Source organism: Pelophylax lessonae (genome assembly GCF_965119305.1).
Source record: "Pelophylax lessonae genome assembly, chromosome: 2".
NCBI classification, from domain to species: domain Eukaryota; kingdom Metazoa; phylum Chordata; class Amphibia; order Anura; family Ranidae; genus Pelophylax; species Pelophylax lessonae.
In genome coordinates, this window is record NC_138769.1 from 471630772 (window position 1) to 471645164 (window position 14393).

At 38.7% G+C, this 14393-nt stretch overlaps 1 protein-coding gene across 1 annotated transcript in view; it reads right to left on the minus strand.

The window, feature by feature from the left end:
• The window catches only part of COL4A2 (collagen type IV alpha 2 chain), a 281040-nt gene that overhangs the window by 121596 nt on the left and 145051 nt on the right, over window positions 1–14393 (minus strand). The window contains exons 5-10 of the mRNA XM_082244771.1: window positions 12116–12250; window positions 11967–12011; window positions 8375–8491; window positions 6151–6222; window positions 4671–4706; window positions 2500–2562 (exon numbers count right to left, since the gene is read on the minus strand). Coding sequence (XP_082100897.1) covers window positions 2500–2562; window positions 4671–4706; window positions 6151–6222; window positions 8375–8491; window positions 11967–12011; window positions 12116–12250 — 468 coding nt within the window. The remainder of the gene's footprint in view (window positions 1–2499; window positions 2563–4670; window positions 4707–6150; window positions 6223–8374; window positions 8492–11966; window positions 12012–12115; window positions 12251–14393) is intronic.

Genomic DNA, 14393 nt, shown 5'->3' on the forward strand with positions numbered 1-14393 from the left:
GAGTTTTTTTTTTTACATAACTTAGAAACATCTGCAGAGATTTTTCTCTCCATAGAAAAAAGCTAAGATTTCTGTGTCTCTGGTATGAACTTTAAAAATAAATTTTTCACAATGCCTATAGCTGCAGAGGTGAACAAAAACTTGTTTTAAGGTGCTTTTAATGCTTGTTCAGAATATGCAAATATTTTATTCCTTTCTGCAGCTAGAGGTTGCCGGCTTTGTGGGTTGAATTATGCTGATTATCATTCAACCCATCTCCTCTCAGCCTAGGTCATTGTGGATCCCCCCTCTTCCTCAGGGATATTATCGTGATCTGAGCTTACTGTACTACTAATTGCTGATCAGAGCACAATTACGGACATGCCACCACTGCTACCAGACAAAAAGAGAAGGGACCTTTGACCTATGGCTGACCAGAAAGCTGCTGGATCAAAGGCATGTATGCTTTTATTTTTTAAATTTGCTGTGGTGGAGGCCTTAGGAAGTTGGTTTGGATGGGGCAGAGGGTGAGTTTTTTTTATTAAAACATAAAATTTGGCTTTAATATAGAAAGGAAATACATTAGCATATTCTTCTGTAGCACTTCCGTAACTTAGGTGCAAACATGCTTTGTCAAGTGCATTCCCCTATAATGACCAATCAATTGGTGGATGTTGGTTAATGCACTTGTAAGCTGGATTGTAGCCGATAACTGCTGTGGAACGTCTTCCTTTGTTGCTGCTATATTATTCTTTTGCAGTGTGTACAGTGTTAAACTGAGTATTTATGAATTCAGATGTGCAGCAGTCATCTTTAAAGAGATCGCTTTGTCTATGGAATGTCTCCAGTGCAGGGGGCAGCCACCTTGGCTGGGTCGGGATTGATCCTGGAGGAAATGATTGGCTGGTGCAACAAAGCGAGGAGAAATGTGTATGCAGAATGCTGAGAGATAAAGAGAAGACAAAACTGGGCTGCTGCTGAGTGCAAACTCTTTTAAATCGTTCTGAATATGGCCTAAAATCACAAACCAGAAGGCTTTAAAGTGATATTGAAGGTTACGATATTTAAAAAAAAATAACAAACATCTTATATCCTCCTCTTCTCAGGTCCCCTAACAGCGATCCTTGCTCCTCCTCTTCTCAGAGTGCCCCTATAGCAAGTCGCTTGCTATGGAGGCAATCATGCATGCTTGTTCCTGGGCTCCACTATGTGTGTCCATAGAATACATAGAACTGGGCTCGGCCCTGCTCCTCGCTCTCTTCTAATTGGCTTACTGGCTGTGATTGACAGCAGCAGGTGCCAATGGCTCCTGCTGCTGTGTCTCAGCCAATGAGGAGAAAGAGACCCAGGAGAACAGCAAGAATTGGGGGGGGGGGGTTTCATACTGAAGTTTTTTACCTTCATGCATAGAATACATAAGGGTAAAAAACTTCAACCTTAACAACCACTTTATTTTTATAGGGCAGATTGAAAAGCACAATTTTTACTCCTCCTCAACTGGCTCCATTGTCACTTTCAGTTCTGTTAATATGATGATGCCTAAATGTCATCTGGTTAATGTTTTAAAGTGAAAATATAATAATTTTGATGTTTCATTTTTTTAAAGTTTAAAATTATATTTGATATCTGTTTTTACTATTGCTATTAAATATTTGATTAACAAATTATTATTATAAAAAGTATAAAATTGTAGCGCTTAAAACAAATGATTATTGATTAGGGAGCACCCTTAGGCTCCTTTCACACAGTAAGTCCGTCAAACGGACTCCGCTTTTCTCAGCGGGGGATCGATCTGCCGATCCCCCACTGAGCAGGAGAATGACAGCTGTTCTCCGCGCTGTGTGCGGAGACACAGCTGTCACAGCCCCATAGATCTCTATGGGGGAATCGGATGAAAATGGACCGTCGGTCCGTTCTCATCCGATCCCATCCGATCCGCTGGACGGATGGAAAATAGGGTTTCCATCCGTCCAGATTTGACGGATCGGGTGTCAGCAGACATGTCTCCGCTGACATCCGATGCCCCATAGAGATGCATGGGGGGACCGTTCAGATCCGCCAAAAAAACGGACAGGCGGATGTGAATGGTCCGCCTGTGTGAAAGAGGCCTAGCACACACAGCATTATCAGTTTTCTACAAAGGGAAAACAGCAGAAGTGGTTTGCCTTTAGCCTCTTTCTGACAGAAATTCTGTATTGAGCCACTTGTACACAGCAGGACTCCTTGGACTCATGCAGAGCTGTCTGTAAATTGGAATTATTGAACTCTGTAAACAGCAGCCATTTTTCAACACAGCAGTTAAGGGTAAACTGGAAAATGTGAAAGGTTGCCTGTTGCTGAAATTTTTGATTGGATATAGGAATACAAATGTTCATAGGAAGCATATATTTCTTCTTATTATTTTAAAATCTAGATTATAATATATTAAAAATAAATTTAAAACACTGCACATCCCCTTTGTAGCCTATTCATTTTCTGTGCTCTTTGTAGAGAACTAACTTGTGTCTTTAATGTACTTACAGGTAATCCTAGTTCACCCATTGGACCGATGAATCCCACTTTACCTGGTGGACCACTGGGACCCTGGAAATGTAAAAAAATTAATTAAACAGTAATTATGTAGTAAATGATATCTAAAATATTTGGGCATGTACATTATAAGGAAGAAAATTGCCCCTTGTTTAACAATAGAAAAGTAGAAATGATGTTATTACAGTGCTGTGTCCTTCTACCTAATCACATAATATTATATATAAACAAATATTGCAGTATAACTTGATGGCCAGCATCATAAGTCTTGCAGAGACGGAACCCAAGTTCATTTCTGCTAGGGACCCCATCTTTGCAGAGTCTGTACATATGCTTTGGGTATGGAAAACCTAACGTTCAGTCTGAAAATGTCATTAGTTCTTGTGCATGCTAATGTGACTGTAGTTTAGATGTTTAAGAATATACTCCTAACGGACCAACATACTGAATCATTATGTGCAATTTGTAAATGGCAGTGGAATTTTATAGTATTTTAGGAATCAGTTAAGCCGGCCATAGATAGAGCGATTTTCCTAGTTGCAGTAAAGAAATCACTTGTTGCCCCCAACCATACAGTCAGTGTTGAAGTATTGATGGGGGAATCTCTCCCGCAGTGCTATTGTGTTCTCCTGGGGGGGCTGCGTGAGATTATTGCCAGCAGCTATAGCCCCTTGCAATAATCGCATAAAAAGTCCAACAGTCGGATTGTACCCAAGTTGATGGAATAAATAACTGTAGTACAATCAGCCTGCCCAATCTTGGATGAATCTTGGGTGGTCCCTGCTAAACTGGATGAGATTTGAACCGTCTATGGCCTGCTTAAGTTAAGTAATAGCAAGTGTGATGGTACAAATGGAAGCCAGCTTAACACATTATTATCAAAGTTCAGATCTCTACAGAAACATCCAGGAAGGAAGGATCTTTACATTTCTTTGGATGTACATATTTTTGTAAGAGCAGAACTTATGGTGCAGTTTTATATATGACTAGAAGATTCCACATCACTTTATAAAGTGCACAGGCTATTCTCGTCAGTTCCTGCACAGATCTGACACAACTACACTTATACAGACAATCTATGGGCATTTTTATTTTTAAAAAAATTGTTTAATGCACAAAGTTTTTGTGGAAAAATAGAACACCAACAGCAACCTAAAACATCACGAAGGAAGATAGAAACTAGCTTCCATGGTGAGAACTGAACTCAGAACCCTACTGCAACAATACACTAAACAATACCTATAAAAACAGGGATGCTTTCCTAGTGAAATATACTGTATTTTCTGGCATATAAGACTACTTTTGAACCTCAAAAAAATCCCCCAAAAATGGGGGGGTCGTCTTATACGTCGAGTATAATATCTCCAAGGTAACCTAAGTATAAGTATTACTGGTAGATGTAATCTCTCAAGACGCTGGCTGTGTGGAAATCCTGTACCGGTATACCTTATGTACCGTAGCTTTGGCTACATACAGTGTACCGCGCTGAGCCAATCAGGAAGAGCGATGTATTCTATTATTGAATGCAAAGCCTGCTCGGATTGGCGGACTAACATCAGCCCGCCTCTCTGACTCTGCCAATCCGAGCAGGCTTTGCATTCAATAATAGAATACATCGCTCACTGTGATTGGCTCAGCGCGGTATACTGTATGTAGCCGAAGCTACGGTACATTCGGTATACCGCTACAGGATTCCCGCACAGCCAGCGTCTTGAGATTACATCTACTGGTAATGCTTATACTTAGGGTACCTTGGAGATATTATGAGAGATTACATGTATTACAGTACTTGGGGTACCTTGGAGATCTATGAGAAATCTGATGTTTTTCAATAGTGTTGCCTTGCTTCGGAAGGGGGGTAGTCTTATACGGCGAGTATAGCCCAAAACCTATGTTTTAACTTGAAAATTTGGGGGGTCGTCTTATACGCCAAGTCGTCTTATACGCCGGGAAATACGGAACTTTTTATGGCTATTCACCCAAATAGACATGGAGTAAAAAGAGAGGAAGTAAAAAGGCAGGAATGTGAAATTTCCACTATTTTTATTCTAGGGCAGAAGATGTGTTGAAAGCAGGAATAAGTGGAAAGAACATGGAATTTATTGACAGAAGATCCTGTATTCTCTTTGATTTTAGTTTCTAAAAGGTATACAAATACTCACTGGGTATCCTGCTAATCCAGGTTCACCAGGTTCGCCCTAAGATAAAAAAAGTCAGACAAGGCTATAAAGCTTATAAATCCATACATAGGTCAGTATTCTAAAGATACATTTTGGATATAATGTATGTATAGATTGTAACTGCAAAAACTGATTTGTGCAAAATTGATTTCTCAATGCCTTCAAAATTCTGTGGGACCACTCATTGAGCTCCCTGGATGAAAACTGCTCCTACTTTTAATACTTTTTTAAATAATTTATTTCTAAACAAAAAAAAAAAAACCATAGGATAAGTAGGTCTAAGATAGTTAGAAAGTGATAATAGTTGGTAATACTGTAGTGTGTGTTGATATGTTGACATTAATGCAAGTCAAGAGTTCGACTGGCCATATATGTTCAATTCTCTTATACAATTTTCTGTTAGATTTACCAAAAAACATATAATATGAGGTCAAAACTAAATAACACTTGCAATTGGTTCCTATTAGGCACGCCTTTTTTACTACATAGTTGAAGGTAAATCTAAAGATAATTGTACAGAAAATTGTAAGAAAATTGTATATTGTATGGCCAGCCTTAGACTTTCATTGTTTTCATTGTTGATTGTTGTAGAGATACAGTAAACTAGTGCTTCTGGAAAGAAATAAAAAAAGAAACAAAAGCGTGAATTTCTGCTATTGATTTTTATATTCAAAATGGGGTTGAAAGCTTCCCAGCATGGAGATACCTAATGTTTGCTTACCCTAATAGATGATTGACAGCTCACTGCAATCTTTCCTTGAGCGGCACCATGCACAGACAAATTAGACACTGTGAAATTTGTTGCAGGATTTAAATTTGCAGCAAAATCAATTCAAGTGCAGCATATGTGGACTAATGTAGCGTTTATCTAAATGCATGATCTTAGCCTGTGACTCAATGCACTCCAAAATGGTCAGCATGACATCTGGGTAAAAGGAGACGTCACTGATGGTCTCCCCCATGTATCTTTCATGACAGGGTTCTTTTATTATGTAGAGTAATCAGTGAACTATTATGAAATGTCCATACTGCTGATCCTGCAATTTAGTGTCAGCACTGGGAGAATTATTTTTTTATTAATCTATTTTACATGTGGATATGCAACCTCAGTTTTTGAGGGCTGACAGTGTGGACAACCTCAATGTTGGAGGGCTGATACCCTTTATCACTGAGAATGCTTTGACAGATGGGTTCTAAAATAAAGGAAACTCCTCTCAAAGCACTCTGGTATGGAGTTGGGCAGATTATATGCAACCCAGTTAACCACCAACCGTGTGGGGCCTGCATTAAAAACAGAAGCCTGTCAGTACCATACTAAATTGGGACTCTGATGTTTAATTATTGATAGTACCAATCACCATCTGCTTTTCATAATTATAAAACAACTAACAAATTAGAAATCATGAACATTAAACATATGGAAGTAGACTAGACTGGATGTTGTTATTAAAATGTTACTTACTCTTATTCTTTTTTTCATGTCTTCTGATACATATAGGGGTTCTCCTTTCTGACCTTTGATACCTGGGTTACCCTGTAAAATATAATGAAAAAACTTTTTTTTTTTTCTTTCTTCTATCATAGAGTATAGAGTATAGACTTTGATATTGTGATTGTTATCTTTCTTTTTTATGTTTGTATGATTTGTTGGTTATAAAAAATTAATAAAAAGAGATTTAAAAAAAAAAAAAATGAAAAAACTTAAACTCCATCACAATCCATCCTCTGTTATTTTAAGGTTTCTTCGTGGCAAATGTACTTTCTAACCAATTAATAAAATGGGTGCAGCAGCAGCTGTAAATTATAGCAAAATAACATTATCATGCCATGCAATCTAATATTATAGAAGATCAGACTAGGCCAGGCTCAACACAGTGTGTTGATGAAATATGTAATTCAACTAGTCATCGACCGATATCGTTTTTTTATTGCAGATACCGATATTTTTGCAAATGCATATTGTATCGGCCGATATTGGGCGATATTTTCGCACATTTAAAAAATATATATTTTTTTTATTTTTAGCACTTGACCGGTACTCTTGTAGAGGGATCTGGTGGTCTAAAACAGTGGTCCTCAACTCCGGTCCTCGGGGCCCACTAACAGGCCAGGTTTGCAAGATAATTAAATTACATCACAGGTGATCTCATTTGCTGCTCAGTGATTGCAGTATTCTAGTCTGCATCGCCCCAAGGTAATACTTAAAATCTGGCCTGTTAGTGGGCCCCGAGGACCGGAGTTGAGGACCACTGGTCTAAAAGACCCTAAACCCCTCATCTGCACTTAAAAGCATTCAAAACTGCAAGTCTGGCTGTTTTGAATGCTGTCATTTTTTTTAATCTGGCGCCGAGTACCCGGAAGTGATGTCATGATATCACTTCCGGCTCTCTGCTTAGAGACCCGATCAGAGCCGAATGCGGCTTTGATCGGGTCTTCGAGGGCTGTGCAGGCTGGTTGCCCGCGGAAGGCGGCGGGAGGACGTCCCCTCCCGCTCCTTGTAATGACAGCCGAGCGGCTTCTCAGCCGCATCGGTTGTCATTACAAGACAGCCGACCGTCGGCTATAGACGCCGGTACCGGCGTGAGGCCTCTAGCTGCAGGCATCACTCTGATACAAGCACTTTCCAAAATATCGGCAATATTGGTCACCTTGGTAGGCGATTACAATATATAAGGGAAAGTGCATATCGGCCCTCGATATATCGGCTTTGCCAATAATCGGTCGATCGCTAAATGCCACCTTCAAAAATGTTATATTGTAAGGTAGGCAGTGAAACAAGTTTAAGTAGAACATGTTTATACAATGAATGACATTCAAATTTTGCTAATTGCAATTATTTTTTTTGGAAAGGGGAAGTCTATTCTATTATCTTCAGTTGCTTTGTAGCAACATCACATTTGTGAACATTTATCATTAGGCACAATGGCTATTTAAAAAGCCAATAAAAGAGGCAATGAACAAAAGTGACAATGTTACGAAATATCTCCCCACATTATCAAACCCGCCAAAGTCGTGCAGTTATACATTATCTTTTATTGGTAGATTACTGCTCAGGCTTATTTACTTGAGTGACTGTAATTAATGTGCATGTTTACCAATTATACTTTACACTAACAGTATAGACAAAATTACAAAGTAATATAAGATTTTTATCTTCAGTGCATAAAGGTTATATTAAATTAACACTAGGGAAACATGTACACTTAGGTGGGGCACAAAATCTGGCATGAGGCAATAGCTAGCAATAACACATCAGGATTCAGGAATTATCCTACTTCCAAAAGTTTACCTTTTTTTACAGCTCACAAATAAACATGCATACTCATAACATACCAATGTGCATAATATATCAACCAAAGAGTCCTATTTTCCTATGGTTATCTCATGAAACAATGGGTCACTGATCAAAAAATGTACAACTCAGTGAAAGACCCATTTGATTTTTCACAAAAGCCTATGGAATTAACCAAGCACAGCCTATCTGTTGCGTGATCCCTCTGAAAGCACTGCTAAGGGGCAACAATCATCTAATGTCCAAAGGTAACATAACAATATAAAAAAATAGGTGCACCAGTATACAAACCTGAACATACAGTATGTATTTTACATATACAAGGCACATAACATGTTATATCCTTCATATGTCTGAAAATATTTCCTCCTTACAGAAAATATACAATACTTACAAAAGGCCCCGAAGGTCCTCTTGGGCCTTGGAAGCCTGCCCCACCAGCGTCACCTTTTGTTCCATTGCAGCCATCATGTCCCGGCTTTCCTCTTGAACCACCTTGCCCAACATGGCCCTGCGAATAGTATTATTAACAGTAAAAAACTTTATTAAAAGTTTTCAAATTACAATGTAAAAAAAAGACAGAGACAAAAGTTATACCACAAATTACAGTCAACATACAGAAAATAGTATGCAAAAAAGTTCAGTATCAGTACAGAACTCACAGGAACCATAGTTAATGACAATTTGGATGCCCGTAATAAAGGAGAAAACATCATCAACAATCTAGACATTTTTTTAAATCCCTTAGAAATAAAGAGGGAGGGTAAGTGGGGGATGGGGGTAAGATAGGGGAGGGGAGGGGAGAGGGGTAAGGATAAGGGAAGATGGAGGGGGGGGGGCAAGGGGGTGTTATAATGGAATCTTTCCATGCTGACAAGATTTCGTCATATTTGGCTGGGCAGCCTCTGCCCATATATGTCAACTGGTATATCAGAACTGTGCATCTGGCAGCCAGCCACCAGTCATTATAGGATGGCTGCGAGGAGAGTTTCCATTTAAGAAGAATTTTACTTCTAGCATAGTAAGGTGCATTAAAAAACAGTAATTTTGCATGTTTTTGAATGAGTAGATTATCATAAATGCCCAGCAATAGTACATGAGAATCTGCTGTTATGGGTAGCTTACCACCAGGGTAGCTGGGCAGTCTTATTGCAATTTGATAGAAGGTGCCAGTGGCACCCTGACATTTGTTGCAAAGGGTGTAGAGGGCTGGGTTGATGCAATGTAGCCTCTGAGGTGTGTAATATATCCTATGTAAAAATTTCAAGTGGACAAATTTGTCCTTAGCAGAGATCATAACTTTAGTATATTCAGCTATCACATCCTCCCACTCCTTTTCTAAAAAGGCAGGTATATAATTCTTCCACTTCTGGAGCAAAGAAGAGGTTGTATGGCCCTGGTATGTTATAAGGTGAGCAAAGACTAAGGAGAGGGGCTTCGTCAGATCAGATGCTCTCAACATAGATTCTTATGGATACTGTTGATGAGTAGGTGTTTGAGGAAATTGGGCTCTAATGGCATGCATCAGTTGAAGATATCTGAAAAAATGCCAGTTGGAGAAGTCGTATTCCTCTTTTTTTTTTTTTTTAATCAGGTATAAGTTTATTAAAGAAAGTCAACAAACCACAGAAAACATAAAAAACAATGTTCCAGAGGGTCCATGTACATTATACCATATCATCTAAATTGAAGTACAAAGTCATATCTGATTACATTTAGCAATACAGAATACCTATAGTGATTTACCTCACATGCACTATAACAAGAAAAGAACATTATGTTATAAAGCAAATCCATGTCAACTGCCCTTCCGTCACCCTACTGGGTAGTTCCCCAGTGATATTGATTTGCCTACATGATCTACTGGCACATCACAGTAATAATCTATCCAGTATTAAGTCTACTGGAGATAAACCTGGCACAGACAACTAATTATCCCATACTTTTTCAAACTTGTGCGGGTTACCTCTATATCTGTTTTTTATACAACTACTATGCCCATTTGGTCTATCCACATCTGCAGTGTTGGTACTGTTTGGGAGATCCAATGCCGCAGAAGAAGTCTGCAGGCCTGGAAAAGCACCCTACTGGCTGCCTCTCTAAGGTAATTATCCTGCACCCCTCTACCAGTATGCCTAGAAAGCAGGGCTTAGGGTCCAGACGTATATCAGTAGAGAGAGCACTGTTAACCGTTCTCAAAATTAATTCCCAGTATCTGTGACGTTTTTGGCAACGCCACAGTAGATGTATTGGATTCCCAGTATCCCTACAGCATTTTGGGCATGCAGGACTGGACAAAGACCCATGATGTGTAGCCTAACTGAGTTGCGGTGTACCTCCCAATAAGATGTATAATTGAGGCAGTCTATTTGATGCATTCATAGAGCATAAACGCACCACCTCTAAGGCTTCTTCCCAGTGATCACCAAAGATATTCCCTATATTTCTTTTCCACCTTGTCATGGCAGAGTGAGGTATTGCTCCAAATAGTTAGTCAAGAGCTTAGCATAACACTTGGAGATGAAGCCCTTAGTAGATGGGCAGGATTGCATCATGTGGAAAATAATGTGTATCATGCGAATGTTCAGCTCTAATAGCGTGCTGCAGCTGAAGGTAATGAAAAAGCATGTTTTGTGTTACCCCATATTTAGTCTGGAGCTGAGCAAAGGACAGCAATATGCCATTCTCAAAAATGTGTCACGGATGAGTGATTCCCAACGCTCGCCACCTAGCCGTATGTTTGATTTTGGCTAGTTAAGGATACATCTGATTATTCCAAATAGGACTGTAATAGGTGTACCCCGAAATCTGTTGCAATTGCTTAACCTTCGAGCAGATTTTGTGTATAAGCCTATATGTAGGATATTGCCTGTTGGGCTTAGAAAATAGTTGCGCTTAGCCAGATTTTACTCTTTACCATATTCCTCTTTCAATAAATAAAAGGTACAGAAGTTGCCTGTCTGAAAGATATGATTGAGGGTTTTAATGCCCACTCTCTGCCAAACAACTTGATCAGAAATAGTAGTTCGGTGAGGGAGCGTGGAGTTGTCCCAGAGAGGGGTATTAGGGGACCAGGTCTCAAGAAAACATGACCATTTAACTATTGTCAGCCAAGCTTCAATTGTTGTTGCCATTGGATGAGTTACAGCCAGGGAGGATTGGCTGATGGTTCAAATATTCATGTGAAAGCAGAAAGCACTTTTACTGGCAGGTTACCATACCAAACATATAGAAAACAGGACCTTTATGCCAATGCTTTGCTTTGCTGAACAAAATAGGGCTGATTTACTAAAAGCAAAGAGACTGTTCACTTTGAAAGGGAGGTTGCACTCTGACTTACATCATCCAATCATGTGCAAGCACAAAATGCTGTTTTTTGTGTGCATGTGACTTGATATTCTTTGCAAAGGGAAGTTTCACCACATTCATTCATTAGGTTTTGGGGAAAATACTCTTGCAGAGTGCAACTTCACATGTAAGATAAACAGTTTATTCGCCTTCACTTAATCAATCCGATTGCATTGGTCTTTATGAAGTGTCCGTAAACAGAGGGTTGCTTATACACTTTCTCTACCCGGAATATGCAGGAAAATGCATGGCAATGCATCCAAGTGTGAATGAGCCCTATTTGTTTATCCTCCTAATACAGAAACACAATAATATATATTTTATTAAATAAGGAAACCATATGATTTTAGAGACAAAAGTCACATACTTTGACAAGCTACTCCCTGGGAGCTGTATCTAATCAGGAGCAATTTTACCTGGAAATTGAACTAGGTTAAGTCAAACTGGGGGTGGGGTTGTTTTAGATTTGGAACCCAAATGTCTGCAATTGTGGTACATATAGGCACAATTTGCTGAGAATGTATTCACCCTGTACCATTTATGGGATGCTTTATAACTTAAATGGCAACCAGCTTTAAAGGAAACATTTCTTTAGCTTGTATGCATTTTGGTCAGGTGTGTAGCATTGCCATACTTACAGGCACACCATCGGCTCCTGAAAAACCTGTGACACCGCTTTGGCCCTGTGTAAAAAAAAAAAATATTCATTAACATCAACCCAATGTTATGGATATAAACTTTAATGAAAACATTCTTTTATACTAAAGAAATAAATCTGCAAATGTACCTTATCTCCCGTTGGTCCAGAAATGCCTGGATGACCTCTTTCACCTTTGTCTCCTTTACGCCCTGGTACACCTTCTATCCCAATGATACCTGGTGGCCCTTGGGGGCCTTGTTCACCAAGTTGCCCAGGTTGTCCCTAAAGAAAAAGGTAAAATTTAAATTAGGGCACTTGCAAGTGAAAACATAATTTTGCAGAAATATATACCCTACAAGATGCTAGTAAACAAAATTTGAAATTTAACTTCACAATTTGACTTGGCTTTTATTCTTGTCACCTAGTCAGACCTACAATAATTTGGTTAGCATCTTAATGTTCAGGCTTAGAGTTAATGTAGATTTTGTTAAAAAGACATAGTAAACTCTGTGAAGTTGGTTAAAATTTCTGCTACACGCCACAATTTAAGACCATCTTCTGAACAGATTCGTTTGTTTCTACATGTTTTTGTAACGTTCTCCCATTGCACCAATGTTGCCCGGTGTTTTATCTGCAATGTACTATATCTATACGTCTCATTTTAGTTTTTATGTATTAGCATATCGGAAATAAAAAAATGAAGGTAGTAATGTTAAAACATATCAGAAATTGATAAATGAAATAATGCAAAAATCTTAAAATTTTACTTGTTTGTGTTTTTTTTAATTACCCCTTCATATCTGTGTAAATGAGGAATTAAGAAGTAAAGGAATGGAGTTTAACAAAAAAAAAAAAAAAAGCTTACGAAAATCCTACTTTTTGTATCACTAAAATTATTTTTATTAATTACTACTAATATCTTAGTGGGATGACTCTGTTATCCAAATGCATTCAACATTTTTATATGTCATTGTACCTTGATATAATGAGTCTACTCATCTCCAAATAAACTAATTTTATTTAAAAGTTCCAAAAATAGGGAAGAAAAGAAAAACATTTAATATGACTATTCCCCTTTGCTGTTAGTTCATGGATTAAATTCTGTAACTATCTATGATGTAATAAAAAATAAAAAAAAGCTCCAAGTTGTTCATCTAAGTTTTCGACACGCTCTTTAGAGCTTCATACGTGTATTTTGTATTGTTGTCCCTCCAAGACTATATAGGAAATCTTTGAAAATTATTACTTTATTTTTATTTCAACATTCCCAACTTTTGACATAAATGTTTTTTTTTTTTTTTTTGTTTTTAGTCCTTCTGGTGTATGTTATTGTTTGTCTTTCTTGCTAGTACAATATATTAGAGTGGTACTTGTATCATTTCAGATTCATCACAGGGCCACAGTAGCTCATTCCATAGGGGCATCACATTTTGTTTCCTTCATGTTTCATATGCTCACAAATTCTAGTGTGCGCTATTATTATAGGGATAGTGCATATGTGATTTTTGCCATAACATATTCCATGGGAATATCACAGTTTTACCTTTTACACCCCATATGCTCACAAATTCAAATACCATAAAGCACCACCTAGCTGGCATACATTCATACACTACAGTATGTGCTGGTCAGCAAATCATATTTCAAAGAGAATTAACCATATGTACACTATTATATTTGTGTGCAATTCTACAAACACTGCATGTGTGGGAAGGTGTGGCATTGTGAGGAGGCAGTAAAACATTAGGGGTTGATTTACTAAAGGCAAAAAGACTGCACTTTGAAAATTGTAGTTGCTCCAGAGCTTAGTAAATTAAGTAAAGCTTAATTTTGCAAAGAATACCCAATCATGTGCAAGAAAAAAAAAAATTCTAATTAAATATGCTCTGGAGCAACTGCTCTTACAGAGTGCAACTGCACTTTGCAAATTGCAGAATCTATTTGCCTTTAGTAAATCAACCCTCAGAGTCTAGTTGCAGAATACAGAACTTGTATTGAAGTTAAAGTTTGGCAATTCACAACAAGCCCAGCAGGAAGGCAACTGACGGGAACGCTCACAGAATGCAGCAGCGATGTGTAGCAGAGCAGGTCTCAGATGTGCGCAGCATCTCTCTTGAGGGGTGGAATGCAGCCTGGCCTGTCCATGCCCAAAACCTCTCCCTGCCGCTATTCACTGTCCCTGTCAGACGGGTGACCTGTCCCTACACTACCAACATGTGCGCTGAGCCTGGGAGCCAGGGACTTAAAGGCTCTGCCTGACCTAAGATGGATGCCAGAGTCTCATGGGCTGGCAGCTTTATGTGACCCAGGAAACCATAGAGGAATCATATTCCTCATGACTTCCCCTCCAACTGTAATGCCACTGAGGTCGAGCCCCACCTACAGTGGAGAAAATAGACTGCACTTGCCTATACATGCATTTAGT